The 18,175-nt window shown below is 28.2% G+C and overlaps 1 protein-coding gene across 3 annotated transcripts; it reads left to right on the top strand.

Moving 5' to 3' along the window:
• Window positions 1–2,109: 2,109 nt before the first annotated feature.
• On the top strand, window positions 2,110–15,757 carry LOC137837028 (agamous-like MADS-box protein FUL-L). Of its 3 annotated transcripts, XM_068645847.2 has the most exons (9): window positions 2,110–2,262; window positions 2,375–2,566; window positions 8,692–8,767; window positions 12,788–12,852; window positions 13,283–13,382; window positions 13,504–13,545; window positions 14,963–15,004; window positions 15,099–15,217; window positions 15,374–15,722. In XM_068645847.2, the coding sequence occupies exons 2-9, from the start codon at window positions 2,382–2,384 to the stop codon at window positions 15,498–15,500; spliced, it is 756 nt and encodes a 251-aa protein (XP_068501948.1). In that variant the 5' UTR covers window positions 2,110–2,262; window positions 2,375–2,381; the 3' UTR covers window positions 15,501–15,722. The 3 variants fall into 3 exon arrangements, with proteins under 3 accessions (XP_068501948.1, XP_068501949.1, XP_068501947.1); XM_068645848.2 differs by having other exon boundaries at window positions 2,236–2,566; window positions 15,392–15,757; XM_068645846.2 differs by having other exon boundaries at window positions 2,236–2,566.
• The last annotated feature ends 2,418 nt before the right edge of the window (window positions 15,758–18,175 follow it).

Below are 18,175 nucleotides of genomic sequence, written 5' to 3' on the forward strand. Positions count from 1 at the left end.
ATACTTTTTTTTAAGACAATTCTTATATTTATCTTATTTCTTAACAATCACAAATTCTTTCGATACAAGAGACATCTTTATTTGTTGTATAAATTTTTCTAATAATGATTGATATAAACAAAAATTTCGATCTAACAATTAAATTTGAGAAGAAATGATGAAATTAAAAATCTTGATTACTATAATATATATATATATATATATATATATATATATTAAGGTACACATTAAACAACATATAGGGCATATGAATTGTGTATGAAACATCCTTAGATTAATATCATCATATTTGTAAGTTTAGTTTGCATAAAAAATTAACTCAAAAATAGATTTCGAAATATAAAATTATCTATTTTTTTTATATATAATACTCTACTCCATTCCCATTTATAAGAAACATATTTTCTATTTATAAAAAAAATTAACCAATTTTTAAGCTAATTTCTTGTTAAATTACTAATATACTCTGGAATTATTAAAAAGTATATTTCCGAGGTTTTAAGATATTATTCTCTATCCATAATAGTGTGACTTAGCTCCATTTCTTAAATAAATAAAGAAATAAATAAAATACTCTTTCTACATATATTAATGAATAATCGGTGGACAACTGGAATATTTAAGATGTTCATTAAAGTATGAATTGCCTCCTTAAATATAATTATTATTCAATGTAGGATGCTTGTAAAATAAAACTACTTTTTTTAATCCTATTTATAATATACCTTCAGCCATGCCCTTTCCAAAAATATTAGTTGAATTAGGTAAAAATAGTAAATTATATAATCAATATTGTGAATTAATTATTGTTTCAAAGCTAGCCTAAAGTAGTTATGCAGACTTATATGTCACCTCTTATATTCTCAAACCATACTAAGAGAGAGAAACGTCATATACTTTTTTCACTATTTATGAATTTGTAGTAAACGAATATCAATAAATTCATAGAACCCTACAAATTTTTTTTAGCAAACCATTCAAATACAAATAGATCTTATAAAAAGGATAACAAATAATATAAAGTAGGAAATAAAAGAATATAATTTATGTTATATTAATTCAAAGTAACTAATTTAACTCTTTTTTATTAATATTAATAAATTAATCTATTTTTTTATTATAAATAGAATTAGTGTAGAGATAGTCAATATATGTTAAGGTAACAATGTTAAAATTAATCGTCCTATTCAAAATATTATTTGTTTTTAAAACTCACTGAATTTATCGTCTTTTTTTTCTTAAAAGATATTTATTAGATTTAAATAAAAAATGCATAATTAACTAAAAACTAATTTTTTAAAAAATTAGTTATTCTATTAACTAAATTAAATAATATTTTAAAAATTAAAAACAAAATATTAAAGTATATTTTATTATTAATAAATAATTTTTAAATTAATATTTAATTAATTACCAACTAATCAAATTTTAAATTGATAGTTAAAATTTTGATAATTAATTAAAATATTAATTTAAAAACTATTTATTAATAAAAACAATCATTTTATATACAATATTTTTTTAGTCTTTAAACTAATATTTAATTTAATTAATATAATGGTTAATTATTTTTTATCTTTAAAATTATTCTTTATTTTATAATTTCATTATAATACATATATATATATATATATATATATAAATAAGTAATTTTATTTTTCAATTTTTAAACAATATAAATTTTTTTGAATGTAGGAGATACCAAACAAGTATAACTGTTTTTTTTTATGAGCAAAGTAAAAGTGATTAATTATTTTTTATGAGCAAAAGTAAAAGTTCTTAATTGTATATAAATTGCATGATGAAGTTTAGAGAGCACTTTATATTTGAGTAGCTAAGTATATATATGATTAGAAGAGTGAAGTGAAGAGGTATTTGGTTCCATGTTGGCGTGCGCATGTAAGGAAGGTGACCCCACAACATCGTACGGTAGTGTCACAATCAGAGACGCAAACGACGTGTCTATCTCCAACAATCCCTCATCGACAACGCATCGTACCCGCTCCTTCTCCTCCAATACCAACTGGACACCGCACTGTACCAAACCCAAACCTCGTTCCTCTCTCTCCCTTCCTTTTATTTTCTCCCATAATTTTTCCATTATCCTTTTACTTTTCTCCTCCATGGAAGAAACTATCTTCACTTTAGAACTGTTTTAGCACACCACAAATATAGAAAGATACCATGCTATTATATACCCCAATTCATCACGCATTCCACCCACTTTCTCTTCTCCTTTCATCTTTTTTTTTCCTTCCTTAGGTATCATAACTCTCTCTCTCTGTGCTCTGCACTCACTCTAGGGTTTCCTTTTTTGCTCCTCCCTCTATTTTTCTCTCCTTTTTTCTCACTTCCTCTTCCTTAATTGGGAAAGTTTCAAGATGGGGAGAGGGAGGGTTCAGCTGAAGCAGATCGAGAACAAAATCAGCCGCCAAGTCACCTTCTCCAAAAGAAGAACCGGTCTGCGCAAGAAAGCCAATGAAATCTCTGTGCTCTGTGATGCTCAAGTGGCACTGATTGTCTTCAATGCCAAAGGGAAGCTCTTCGAGTATTCCTCTGAATCCAGGTTCGTTATTTAACCAAACAAAACAACCTTTTCACTGTTCCACGTTAGTGTTCTTTCGTTTCTTCTGTTTTTCCTTTTTCTGTCTGTCAATTCATTCCTTGTTGGCTTCTTCTCGATTCACTGTCATGTCTCTCATTTGCTGAATCATTTATTTACCTATATACATGAACTTCTACACTTTGCATAATCCATCTGAACTAATCAGTTATTTGGTTAATTAACTATCTCTTTTTGTATGTTCATGATTCCACCTTTTTCGTTGCTTCAAAGTCAACCTGATGAAGAGTGTTATTCACCAAGATTTTTAAACTATAAACACACCTGCAGTTCATGCCAGTATCTTTGTCGCTGTACGAAATCACGCATAAATATAATTTAAATGACCATATATAATTATGGTTGGCAAGTTACCAAAAACATTAACCCTGCATTGAAAATCGCACTGTGGATTGTTTTTTTTAAGGCTTTGGTACTTGGTTTCTTCCCGAAGAGTGAAATATTATATGTTTAGCACTGTTCAACTTTCTAATATGCTGATCTTGTGTTTTCATTCTTGTTTGGTCTAATTCTGGTTAAGCTTTTTTTATTACATTCCTTTTGTGATTGTGTTTATATTTACTTCATAAAGCTTTTGAATACATTGCATGATTTGCTGGGTCAAACAGACACAGTAATAAACCTCTGACTTATGTTGGACTTGGAGTTAAATGCTGAGTTCCAATATATTGTTGATATTTATTATATAGTACAATTTGTCTTGTTAGTTCCATATAAATACACAAATCCACCACGAAGCAAATATTTTCACAGTACCCTAGAGTTTTCCATGCCATTTTGCCTACTACACTTTATTGTTGGAAGAGAAAAAGTTAAAGGAATTGAATTTTGTAAGAAGAGTTTCGGGATTCATGGATGTGAAGAGCAACCAAAAATGGTTATATTATTTATACATCCTAATTTTATAATATAATTTTTTTATCTCCCTTTGTCATAATTTAATACCTCATAAAAAGGATTATGTACTTCTTGTATATAAAATATGCATGATGTCTGCAGATCGAGGAACTTTTTCTTACACATGTTTCTTTTTAGATACTCATAAATTTACTACAGTATATTTCATGATATTATTTTTTAAATAACGACTAAACATTACTCCGAAATCTCCCATATTCCTTTAATTTATAAATATCAAAGTAAACAAAAGATATTAACTTAACTATTTGTATTTTCTGTTAATTTTTAGAATCCCAAAAAATATACATTGAACAGAATGTATGAAGCCTTTCCTGTTTCATATAATTGCATTTTTTACCTGAGAATGTTACAGCGGTCAAAGATTCTCTCTCTCTCAATAAATGTGTACATTTTAATGAATAAACTCTCATTTTAATCAATAATATTGTAGTCATTATCATTTATTTTAACCCTTCTATTAGTAAAATGTATTTAATTTTTCCTACACATTAATTACAATGAAACGGATTAAAGTAAAGTTTTTCAAAATGTCAAATTTGAAAACCAGTGTTTTGTAATGTGAGGAATCAATTGATAAATAATTGTAATCACTATGATTTATTTTAAGCCCTTCATCCTGTAAAATGTAATATATTTTAATCACACATTAACTTGAGTGAAAAGAATTAAAATAATGTTTTGCAATGTTTGTAACTAATTATTTTAATCTCTAAAAATTGGTTTTTATTCATGATTTTCAAAATTAAATTATTAAGAAAATGAAGTTCAACTCATTTCTTTTAGAATTCATGAAATTCATAAAATAATGAATAATAATAAAAAAAAAAATTCATTCAGAATTCAATCAAATATTCAATTGATTTCTAAAAATAGACTCTTATGATAAAGAAGAACCTCTATAAAGAAGCTTTTTCTTTTGGTCAAATAAAAGAATCTTAATATGGATCAACTTAAAAAATCTGTCGATAATCAACAAATACCTACGAGTGTTATGCATGTTTTTGTTGTCATCATGGTATGGTATGAAATATTTATCATTGTATATAACTAATTTCTGACAAGAAACCTATTAATCACCTTTAATAAAATCTCCCGAGAAAAACAAAAGCAAATGCTTTTAGAAAATGGAAGCTTTATCAATGATATCTATCTGTAATAAAGGAAATGGCTTCTTTTGGTTTCTACTTTTGATGACACTATTTTACTCTTGACGTTAACGTAAATAATTATAATTAAAAATCTGGTAATCCTCTAAGTTATCCTCACCAATTATCAATGTTCGATTTATCTAGTTTTTCATATAAGAGTAGTTTCTTAGAGAGAAATAGTTGTTGTCTTGTGAAAAGGTTGCAGTTTTTCAAATTTTGAGAGCTGTCACTGTAGGTCTATATATTCCCATGCTAATCAATACCCTATTAAGTAGAATTCCATCTTTTGCACTAGGTCCCTTATGTGTCACACTGTATATACACACTATAGGTTTCTTTTGTTCTTGATACTCTCTAGAAGCTTCATAACAACACTAAGTAGAGTCAGAATGAGTTTAATGGTTTCTGTTCTTTCATGGCCGAAACAATATATAGAATTCATGTCTTCTCTTCTGTATTTTTGTAATTTCATGTCGGTTTGGATCTTGTTCTTCAACTCTTCATCTGAATCTTCGGCTCTTGATCTTGGTATTGTAAAGAGTTCAAATCAATTCTTGATCTAATCAGAGAATATGTAGTAAAAGAGAATGATTAATTATCTCTTACCTTAACGTGTTTATCTATTTATACAAATCATGTGAAAGTAGGTCCTAGTATCCTCTTAATTGTAGTTTATTGATTATTTAATGTGTTGTGCTTGTTAATTATGTGATTAAGTTCTAATTTTGGTTGTCATGTGCTTGTTGACGGTGTTTCTGAGTAGTCGAGATGGGGATCTCAGATCTCTTTTCTAAGCTCTATTATCAACGTCATTGAATCACCATGACGATTTTTGTTTTCTTCCGAATACATTTGTTGTTACTTATCATGTTTGACATGGTTACCATGTGGCTTCTTGCTAGGTTTTCTTTAGACCCATTGTGGACACCAAAATGTTTTTGTAGAATCAAAAGGACTTGTGTAAATCTTGTGTTGTCTTTTGTACTTGTAACCCGATCTCGTTTCTAGATCTCGGTCTCCAACTCTTGATCTCTGTCTTCAACTCTTGATCTTAGTCTTCGATTCTTAGTGTCGATCTGGACAAGGATGTTTGGAATTATACTCTACCGTTCAAATCAATTATTGCTCTAATCGAAGTATATAATACTAATGACCTTAGACTATTTCCCTATTTATATAAATCGTGTTGATAACTAGAATAAATTTAAGTAGACTTCAATCTTCTTTTAATCACGATTTATAGATTGTTTATCGTGTTATACTTACTAATTATGTAATTAAGTTATTATCTAAGTTATCACTTGTTTGAGACATGTTTGAGACATGTTTGAAACATGTTTTCATAGTACAATTTCACACTTTTACAATTTTAGGTAGTCATTTTATTGTAAATGTCTCGTTAGGTAAATTTGTTATTTTCTGGATTATCTATATTAAAGTTGATACCAACATAATAAATAAATTGTTTGTTTGTTTTGAGTAGTAGCAGATTGGATTTCTCAAAATAAATTATCAAATTTGAGTATTGTGAGGGAAAAAAAACATAATTAAAAAGAGATTAAAAAGCCATGAACCAGATTTTTCTAGAAATGTTAATCATCGGTATTTTCATGAGCCAATAACATAATCATTAAAAAAGTAATCTGTAAGTAGACAACAATGTAAAAGGGTTCTTTAACATTCTTGTTTAATCTTTTTCTTGAAGTTTGAAAGTATTTATGGCCATGAAGGGCCCTCTCCGGCAAGCCAATAAGTGCTGCCGCCATGCATTGTAGTGTTCTGAACGATTCTCTCTCTCAACCAAAGACGTGCATGAAGAGTTATGTACATGTAGAAGCCAAAGGGGTTCCTCAAAAGAAGTTTCTGACTCCATTTTTGTGAAAACCATTCCTTGAAAAAGGGATAACTTTGGACTATGGAGTTCTTCCTCCAAAGTTTTACCCAGAAAAGAACGATTTGAAATTGGACCTAAGCAAGCATTTAATGTTCTGAGGGCCCTCTTTGGATCTGCTATCAGGTATTTAACTTTTGTTGGTTTCTCAGACACTGCGTTTGCAGTGTGGAGAATCTTTTCAAAAATGGCTGTTGAGAGAGAGAGAGAGTTTATTGTTCTGCACACTACTGATATGGTAGGTGCAGGTTTACGTAGCAATTCAAAAAGCTGACATTTAATCTTCGTACCATTTTCAGGCTTAAGTTTGAATAAAATTCTGTGTATTTACTCATAAAAAACGAGTGATGATACATAGATCTATATATAAAATACCTTGTTAATATCTACCATCTCTTTTTCTAATCACAAGAATCACTCTAAACTCGTTTTCAAGAATTACAAAAGATAAAATTAATGCAGAGATCTGAAGTGATTTAAAAATTATTAAATATAATCTCTCTCTCTCTCTCTCTCTCTTTATTCATTTTATTTATCTGTGTGTGTTTTTGTTTTCTCATGCATGTCTACCACAACATTTACCAAATAGAGGCTAGTTAATCTTTATCATTTTTTTTCACAACATCATATTATATATCATATTAACATTTTTCTTTCTCTATTGTGGTTCACTTATTCGATGTCAAATCTATATGTAAGAGGTATCCATGAAATCATTTTATTTCTTTTTATCTATATTTTTCTATCACATCTATAATGTATTTATATTTCTCTAGGTATTTCTTATTTAAGTATTCAGTAGCATTGGACTTTCCATTAATATTTTTTCTAGAAATAGAGAAGAGAAATGTTAGTTATGCAATAAAAAAATGTGTGATAGGAGATGGTAAGAAAAAATGGTAATATCACTTAAAAGTATTGCATGAATGCATACCCATAGAAGAGACAATTATATATATATATATATATATATATATATATAATTTATGTAACATTTTTTTATGCTATTTTTTCTATATATGTTTCTATATTATTATTATTATTATTTGATTCCACCTTTATTTATTTTTTTCTATTTGAATCTTAACTGTTGGGAAATATATATGAATTTAAAAAGAAATACAATTGATAAAAAATGAAATATAGTATCAATAATTATTTAATAAAATACTGGCTAAACTTTATAGGCATGTATTAATATATATATATATATATATATATATATATATATATATTAACATATGAAATAGGAAGTAAATGAATAGGAGTGGAAACCATTTAGTTTTATAGTTTTTAAAATTATGATGACTAATTGTTAATTACTAAAACCCAAAGAGATGAAGAGTCATAAATATATATACTGTTTTTTTGCCACTGTCCTTACATATATATTAATTTATGATTTTTTTTTTATTTGGTACTGGAGTTAATATTAAATTTAAAAGTTGCAAAACGTGCAAATTTAATGTACTTAGTCATAAATTCTAAAAGAATGAAGAGTACAAAACAACTACCTACCACACCTATATATCTGGATATCTGCGTCTTATGTGAGGTGTTGAATTGAATTGAATTCAACAGTAATATATTTATTTATAAATTGAATTATCAAAGAAATAAAATAACTGTAAACATATCTTACTAAACTATGTTTGCACAAATTCTTTTTAGTAGCATCATGTTGATTTTAAATAAATGTAGAGTAAAACAATAAAACAAAGTGCTATTTATAAAAACTAATAAAACATTATATCCAATAAAAAATACTTAACTAAATAATTTGGTAGAAGCACCATTGTTGGTCAAAGTGCACTGTTGCAGAATATTCTGGAAAATTCCTGAGTTTCATAGGCTGAACTCATAGGTTAACTGGAGGGTACCCTACCCTAAGTATGCAAAGATGATTTTAGTAATAATGGAAAACAATGAAGATATCATATTGTGACTCAAATAAAGTATATAAAATGAAAATAATATCTCTTTACAGTCTTAAACAGAAGAGTGTCACATTTTTTTAATTAATTTATTTTGTAATTTTAAGAGAATATAGAATAAGAAACTTTAGAGTATTAATCTTTTTATTGGTTTTATTGTTACTATTATGACAGTATGGAAAACGTCCTTGAACGATATGAGAGACATGCCCACATAGGGCAACTTGTTGAAGATGGTGATGAATCACAGGTACCTCCTAAAATCATAGCTTTTTCAAAATCTATATGCCTAGTTAATAATGCATTGCCAACACATGAATATTCTGTGCTTTCACTGTACTTAAATAGCTCAATTATATTGCTGGTATGTGATTTTAATCTTCTGTTTTAATTCTGCAATTTATTCTTTTTCATTTTTTAAATTAGGTGTGAATTGGATTCATCTGATAATTTGTGACTCAATATTTAATGAAAGTGTTAATGTAGCTGAAAGATACATTTATAGGTATACACGAACCTCATGTGTATTATTTCACTGTAACAAAATCATGAAATAAAAACTAATTTTTAGATACCAAAATAATTAATTACAATAGTAACTAAATTAGAGATCATTTTATAAATTAAAAAAAAATGGTTTCTAAATTAGTTTCTATTATTGTTAAATAGTTTCTAAATTGGTATCGAATTAGCAACCAAGGTTTTAGAGACCAAATTTAGAAACTAAATATTTGGTAGTTAAAACCTTGGTTGTTAATTAGATACCAATTTAGAAACTATTTAACAATAATAAAAATTAATTTAGAAATTATTTAACAATAATAGAAATTAATTTAGAAACTAAATTTTCTTTTAATTTCTAAAATGGTATTTAATTTAGTTACTATTGCAACTAATTATTTTAGTATCTAAAAATTGGTTTATATTTGATGATTTTCTTGTAGTGTTTAGACTATTATAGGTTAATATTTTTATTAAGTGTTTGATGACAAGTTAATGAATCAATAAAAAATATGTAATTTTAAAACTGAAGAACCAAAATCACACTATGAAAAAAGAGAAATCAAAATCTCATGGAAACTGACTATAGTAGGAAGCTAGGGCTGCTAAAGAAAGAGGCTATTTATAGTGCATACAGTGAGAGGTGTAGGATTCTCTTTAGATATTCACAAGGAATGCATAATAGAGCTATAGATCACAGGAAGAGACAAGTTTTGTTATTTAACATTTTGTTTTAATGTAAAATTAGGTTTCATTCTGATATTAGGTAGGGAGACAAGATAACATCACCCCATGTAGAATTTGTAAGGAAACCTCACAAACATAGTTATATAACTGTTTATAACTATAGGTATATCAATTTTTGTTCGATCCTAGTTGGTAGGGTGTTAGGAAATTTGTGTTTAAGGTTTTGTATAAAGGTTGGAACACCCCTGAAGTATCTCATTTTATTTTATTTATTATATGCTGATAAAAAAAAAATATAGGTATATAACTGTTTTTAAAATCCTTTTTTAACCATCCTTAAAAGCCTTGTTTATAGTAGTGAGTGAAGTCTCATTTGCTAACTTGCACTTAAAATCCCATCAACATGAGATTAAGAGAACCTAAAATAAAATTATAGTCATATTTTTAGTAGTGGAAGATTCAAAGAAAGATTGACATTGTGAGTGTGGTGGGAAATAAACATATTAGTACTCACTATTTACCTGCTTAGAAATTAAAATGGAAAGGAGTAGATTTTGAGGGAAGTAAAGAGAAGGAAACACTACAAAAACATTATTAAATAAAAAAATAATTTTAGAGATCAAAATAATTAATTATTATATTGATTAATTTTTTTAATAGTAAGAAAAAATAAAATAATAAAAAATATTTCAGGATACTTCAACCCTTATAATAGATCCTAACAATACCATCTACTTCTACTTCTTCAACTAATAAAACATCAGAAAAGAATAACTCCTCAAGCATAACCTACAAATCTAAAATTTCATTAAGACAATACATGGTATTCAAAACCTTGCTCTATAATTCAAATAATAAGTTCTATAAAGAACCAAAAGAACCTCATGCAAAAGCCCAAACCACTTCCTCCTTTGATTTCAACAAGGCTCATTTCCTTCATATTGATTCTTCTCTCCTCGTAGATCAACCCAGAAACTTTGACCCTGCACACATCCTTTCCGCTCCAAAAAAATTGACAATATTTTTGTAGTTAATAAATCAAAGGAAAGAACTCTTTCCTGCCAACAAAACACAAACCAAGATCCTCCCGCATTCAACAACATACAAGAAGAAAAACAAACCACGGTCTTGTCTACAAGAAGCCAAATAATACTATTACATAAGGCACAATAGAAAACACAACTCAATTACCTTTTCTAATATATCTCATATATTGATATCTAAAATAGTTTATATTATTAATAAAAAATTATAAAGTAGTTTCTAAATTAGTATCTATCCATTAACTACCAAGGTGTAAATTACTAATTATCACTTTATATTCTAAATTAGTCTTTTAGAGACCAATTTAGAATCTAAAATATTAGTAGTTAAAATCTTGGTAGCTAATTTAGATATCAATTTAGAAATTATTTAATAAATTTTTATTAATAATAGAAATTATTTTAGATATCAATAATTTTTTAATTTTTAAAATAATATATAATTTAGTTAATATAGTGACTAATTAATTTTAATTTCTAAATTTAGTTGTTATTTAATAATTTTCTTTTAGTGAAAACAAAATTTTGGATTGTATTTTTTTTTAGAGGTTAAGCTAGTGTTATATACATATCTTGGTCAGCTAAAAATATATTAAGTGTGAATTCAGTATCTATTTTAACTTATTCACATAGTAACTTGTTATTTATCATTAATCTTATACGTATCATCAATCTTACATAGACCTTACACCTTGTTTGTTACTATTTGATATCAATTACCACTTATAATGAGATTTTTTTGTCATTATTATCACCTGCATGTACTAGCAAAAGTTCCTGACTTCTAATAATATCTTTGATAGTAAAGTCGTTTCTTCAATTATGGCTAGTATATTGAAACATGGAAAAAGAAAGACTATTTTTGTAAAAAGAAAAAGAAAACAAAGTTCTTTATCAAACATGGTAATCATGTTCAAAATCAAATTTTAAACCAACTTTACCAGACTTTCACCACTTAAGTATTTTGAAGAGATGATCGAGACTGCACTAAAAAGGTGAAAGAATATGTTTTCCTGTTTTATGAATGGCAGAAGTTAAAAGATAGTGATCTAATAATTAGCAAATTTCCAAACAAGTGAGAAAGACAAGGTAAGGATCTCTGTAGCAGACACAGTGTAAAAGAGAAATGTTCAGAGGGATAAAGTCTAAGAATGACAAGATTGAAGTGACTATGTGTAGTAGTAGGGAGAAGCTATGCATGGACAAAAGTAAGAAAGGAATATACATGTTTATCCAATAGGTTGTACAAACGGAGAGAAGGAGAAACGAGTCTTCAGCATAGGACTCTCAATTATAGAAGCTTTTAAGATATCACTCACCTTTACATACACTAAATCACTCAATTTTGAGTTTTGACTTGTTAGTACTCATGTTAAGTTGTTCTTATTCATTGTACTTTCATTTAAATCACATTTTTTATTTGAAGAGGTTAAGTCTAGTGTCTATAAGGGAGTATCTCCAAAACATTGAGAGTGTTAAAGATGTCATGAGGTTAGTGGTATTCAAGAAAAGTGAGAAGTCAAATAAGACAAGGGTTGATCTAAATGATCTCTACGAATATTATAAACAGTGGACACATTGGATTGTGTAAGATTAGGTAGCAGTTCCAATTCAAAAGGTGGAGTGTAGAGATCCAAGGAGACTAGAACTGTGATAAAAAAGCCTTCTGTCCCAACTTAAAAGTAATTACAATGTTTGCAACTGCTACCTTTCTGACAGAAGTTGTCCCAAAATTGTCATTGTTGGAATGATCATAAAAAAGTGCTTCAAGAATCTAATAACTCTTCCAAAATGGTTTCTTACTAACCTTTGTTAAAAAAAATGTTTTAAAGGACAATTTGCACCAAGTGATAGACGGATTCTTTTTAGTGGGATGCTATGTTTTCCTTTGTTAGTTATGATTTTCATTTTTTTGTTTGTTTTAAACTATATATTGTGACGTGCTTCATAGTTTTCTTTTAAAAATATAGGCTGAAGTTAGTTTCAAATTAAGTGTGTGTATACATATGTTCTCAGTAAACAACGTCATTTTATTGTAGGGCAACTGGTCCTTGCAATGCTTCAAGCTCACCGGCAAAGTTGAAGTCTTAGAGAGAAACTTAAGGTACATTATGGATCCTTCTGGTATAAACTTAACAATAACTTTGAGCTATGCTGGTAGTCCTTCAACTAAATATAATCTTTTTGTCTTTTTTTCTCACACCATTCTAATATTACACTTTTTTCCAATTGATCATTTCTATGCAATAAAAAGTCACCAAAATTTTAGGTGATTTTGTCAAATTTCTTTAGACACAAAAGGTACCTCAGCGCGTGTTTTATTTCTTTTAATAAGCAAAAATTTTAGTGAAGACACAAGTGCACAACAAATGGCTAGTTAAACTCAAATCTTACTAAATATCTTTAATTTCAACTATTCACGTGAACATGTAATAATGTTTTATAATTTCTGTATTTTTAGATGCTTCAAAAGCATTTACTTTTTGTAAAAATTAAAAATTACAAATAACTTATAATATGTTCAATATATATAGGAACTTTGTGGGACAAGATCTGGATCCCTTGAACTTGAGAGAGCTTCAGAGTTTGGAGCATCAGCTTGACACAGCTATAAAGCGCATCCGAACTAAAAAGGTTTTGCTTTATCATCTGCATAGAAACAATTGGAGAAAACGCATTTCGAAAATTAAACAAGCATCAGCATATGCATAACATTTTTCTGCGGCTAATTCAATTGATCATTATGACTTTGCAGAGCCAAGTTATGAATGAATCCATCTCAGATCTGCAGAAAAAGGTACTGGGGTTGGTGACTGGGATTGACTAATGTATATTGGTGTGTGTGTGTGTTTCTTTGTAATATAAATAGGATACTGTAGCAACATGAAAACTAAAGGTTCTGTATGATAATTGACAGCATTGGAAAGTGGAAAGATAAACATATGATGCTCTATGATTCAATATTCTGGTGGAATATTAGAAGGGTGAGAAGTTGGGGAAACGTCAGTAGGAATGCAATAGAATCACTATGAAAAAGGTGGAAATTTTGTTGAAAAGGGATATAGGTTAGGAAGTAGTAGAGTTAGGAGGGTTCACATGAGAACCACGTAGGTCAAAAGATAACATGGGAGTTGATAAATCTCCTTGGATAGGCCCCAAAAAGTGTAATCAATCAGTTCCCAAAGCCATGTTTGTGGCTTTGGTAGGCATTAGATATATAGAATGGTACATGGAAAGGATTGGATGATGATGGCAACACTAGGGCAATGTGAAGAACATTGGATGCTTTCTGCATTTCCAACCATGATTGAAAATGGTGGGGTAGAATAGTGCAAAAGTTGAAGATGTATGACTAACCATGGTTGCAGGATGTAATTGGAGTTACCCATATTCACTAGAATCTTGACTAGTAGGCCTTGTAAAGGCCATCCAATTTGAAAGTGTGAGGGAAGAGTGTCCTTGAGATGGCTTGGAAAGAAAGGTAGAAGTGTAGTGGATCATCAGTTAAACAATCAAGCTTGAATCATCAGGGAATTTGGTAAAAGGGAAAATTTTGATCAACCTGAAAGAGCATTTCAAGGGTTCAAAGTCTTAAAAGAAATAGTTATATATCTTAGTGAAAAGGCTGAGAGGGAAAAGGGTAGGATTTGTTAGAGCTGCAAGGTGATGGCTATAGTAAAAATGTTTTAGAAAAAGAGGAAGTAGAAGAAGAAATGGAAGTTTGAGGTGAGGGAATAAGGACATGTTGGCCCAACAAGATGTGGACAAGGTAGGATATTCAGAACGTAGGTGAGGTTGTCCTGCTTTAACTCTAGATAGGACTCATGGTTTTCCATAAATAATTGTGAAGAGTTGTAGCACCATTATGTAGATCTTGCTCAAATCTAACAAGGTTTGGAATGTAACAGTTATTCCAAGATGGTTGGAAGGATTTCATCAGTATCTTTGTGTGGTATGGGAAAATTAAGGTTGATGAATGAAAGCACCAAATTTGATGGTAAATTAAAAATCTTATAGTGATACTTTAATTTGTTAGGGATGAATTTGGGAACACATTTTAAAGTGGAAACCAAAATGTAAAGTTGTTTTGTTTTCTATGTAGAAGAAATAAAACAAAGAACAATGTTGGGTTGGGTTGGTAGTGACTAAATTTATGATTTAACCTATAAAAAAAACAGCTGTGTCTATATAAATCTCTGGTGTGCATGTGACAGGCAAAGCAATTGCAAGAGCAAAATGGCACACTTACAAAGAAGGTAGAAGCCACATGTGCCTCTGTAATCTATGAGTTTTGTATTAAGAGAAGGGATAAGGAAAAAAGCTTGACCTGTTTGTTACATTCATGAGTAGATTAAGGAGAAAGGGAAGGCAGTGGCTGAACTTCCACAATGTGTGCCAGAAACCTTAGGTCAAACATGCCCTCTAGAGCTACAACCACAACATAGACTTGTTCCTTCTTTAACACTCGGGTATGTATCTCATCTCTCAGCTTCTATCTTTTTCTTAGCAAAAAATAATGAAATAAAATGGAAATTCTAGAAATATTCTAACTCATATACAAAAATTTTGGTATAAATGTTGGTATCACATTATATAACTATATGTTACATTTTTCATGTTATAAGAAGTGTAAAATGGTGCAGTGAGAATCTAGAAGCAGCAGCAGCACTGCAGGAAGTGGATGAAGCACGAGCAGTTGGTGGTACCACTACTCTGATCCCACCATGGATGCTGCATCATTTTACAAGATAAAGCAGTGTGGCACTGTTTTTTGTGGCATGTGATGGATGCCAAAAGCATAAGCTATATATCTATATGTGAAAACATAGAGAATAATGGTGTAGCCTTGTGTTATGTAAGTTGATAACTGCTCATTCTTGTATAGGATGTGCCTTCAAATCCGATGATTCTTCTAGAAATGTCGTGGCCAAGAATGCTACTATATATATAGTGCAAATGATTTTTGCATGCAAACGATGGAATATTTATTAATTATGAATCAAATACAAGCAAGTAGTGTTATTTTTTACAAATAACGAATGGCGAAACTTAAATTATAAAACGTTGAAGAAGCAAATCCCATGCACACCAAAAGGTGAGGACAAACCAAATAAGGAGGGCTTTTTTTTTTACTTTCTTTTTCTTACCATACCATTTATTATTTTAGACAACATTGAAATGAGTATGAACATAAGTCTTAAATATATAAATATTACCTAAAAATACAAAAAATAAATTTTGTTATAGGTTGTGACTTATGAATCATTATAAACTATATTTTTTGAATTATGAATGCTTAAACAATAGTTAATATAAGTACTCGAAAATAATAAAAATGTGTCCTTTAATTTAAAATGATGTTATTTTAGTGTATATTTTTTAAATTGTAACATTTTTTTCTAGGTGAAAGTGTACTTGTTTATAGACATATAACTCTCTCTTAAGTGTGAAAAATGTAACACTTTTATAAGTGACGTATGAATCACCAACGACTTATAATCGGATGATATTTAAACTATAGTTTTAAAGTGTTAGTCCGTAAAAATGAGTAAACCATATTAAAATAAGTGTTATCTAAAACAAAAATGTGGTCTCTTCTAAACTATAGAAATGAAAATGTAACATTTTTATAAATATGATTTATGATATTTCACTACAAGAAAAATAAATTTTAACCGGGTTATATTAGAAATTTTTACGGTTTTAACTCCGGTTAAGTGCTGTTACTTGCGATTTGTTTTTCCTTTGGAAGATTCAGCGTCATTAACGGACTATCGATGATTTTTACTAACTATTAGAATAACAATTACTATCCAGTCGTTTTTTTAAACTCACGTTACTTCTAACAGTTTTGAAACCTTCGTTATTTTCAATGATTTTGAAAATCATGTTATTTCTGACACTTTTGAAAATCTCGTATTTTTAACGATTTTGAAACCCCTGTTATTTTTAACAATTTTGAAACTTTGGTTACTTGTGACACTTTCCAAAGTGTCGTTATTTAGCAATTTCCAAATTCTGTTAGCCTCTGTCGATCTTAGGTTTCAATTTTCTTGCTTGGGAACTTTTTACGATTCACCATGCAAGCAACAAAATAATTCCATTTATTTGTTCTTGCCTAAAGTTCGATAAAATTCTAATTATGAAAATTCTAACTTAATTTTATTTGGATATGTTATTTTTTCTACAACTGATCAAGTTATAAAATCAACTTCTAACTTTTTTTTTACCCAAATCAACGTATTAATACTTTAAGAGCTTTAATTAGTAAAGTTTTGACTTTAATGAATACATCAATATGTATCAATATATTATATATGATCATTTTAATTACATTTTGTTTACAATGTTAGTACGGCTACTTTTAAAATGATATGCTACATCCACATTTTAGATGCTGATCTTACTTTACCTTTAATAATTTGGTCACAATGGAATTACCAAAATAGAATCTACAATTTGTTATTAAAGAAAGTCAAAATTGTTTTCATTTTTATTAATAACAAATAATTTCTTAAATTTGGTAAGGTAGAAAAAATTTCCCCAACTTTAAATGAAATCTAAACAAAAAATAAAACTCCAATTAATATCTAAAATAACTAAATTTTCACCGAAAAAAATCATTAAATAAAAACTAAGTTTAGATATCAAAATAATTAGTTACTATATTAATTAAATTAGAAATTTTTTTATAAACTAAAAAAATATTAATATCTAAAACAGTTTCTATTATTAATAAAAATTTATAAAGTAGTTTATAAATTCGTATATAACCATGAGCTACTTTTAACTATTAACTGCTTTATATTCTAAAGTAGACCCTGTTGTCTTTTATAGACTAATTTAAAATATAAAATATTAATAGTTAAAATTTTGATAGATAATTTAGATATTAATTTAGAAATCACTTTATAATTTTTTATTAATAATAGAAACAACTTTAGATACCAATAATTTTTTAGTCTCTAAAATAATATCTAATTTTGTCAATATAATGACAAATTATTTTTGGTCTCCAAATTTAGTTGTTATTTAATGATTTTCTTATAGTCACTACACCAAAAAGTAAAATTAGCTGCAAAAGAAAGTGAAGGTAATGCTAGGAACCCTAAATAGTGTGCACTAAGCCTTCGTTATTAAAAAAAATAAAGCGTGGGTTATATGGACATAAATTAAAAAAAAAGAAAAAAAAATTGTGTGGGTCAAACAGTCACAACTGAAACTATAAATAATAAATAATAATAAAAAAAAAATTTGTAGGTTAAGCCCACGCAAACATAATATATATATATATATATATATATATATTTAAATTAAATTTAAATATGTAATAAAATTATGAAGGTTAAGCCCACGCTTTTTAAAAATTGTGTGGTCAATCCGTTGAGTAAGCTCACGCTTCTTTGAATAAACAATATAAAATATAA

The sequence above is a fragment of the Phaseolus vulgaris genome, chromosome 4 (assembly GCF_051622355.1).
Source record: "Phaseolus vulgaris cultivar YP4 chromosome 4, ASM5162235v1, whole genome shotgun sequence".
Classification (NCBI taxonomy): Eukaryota; Viridiplantae; Streptophyta; class Magnoliopsida; order Fabales; family Fabaceae; genus Phaseolus; species Phaseolus vulgaris.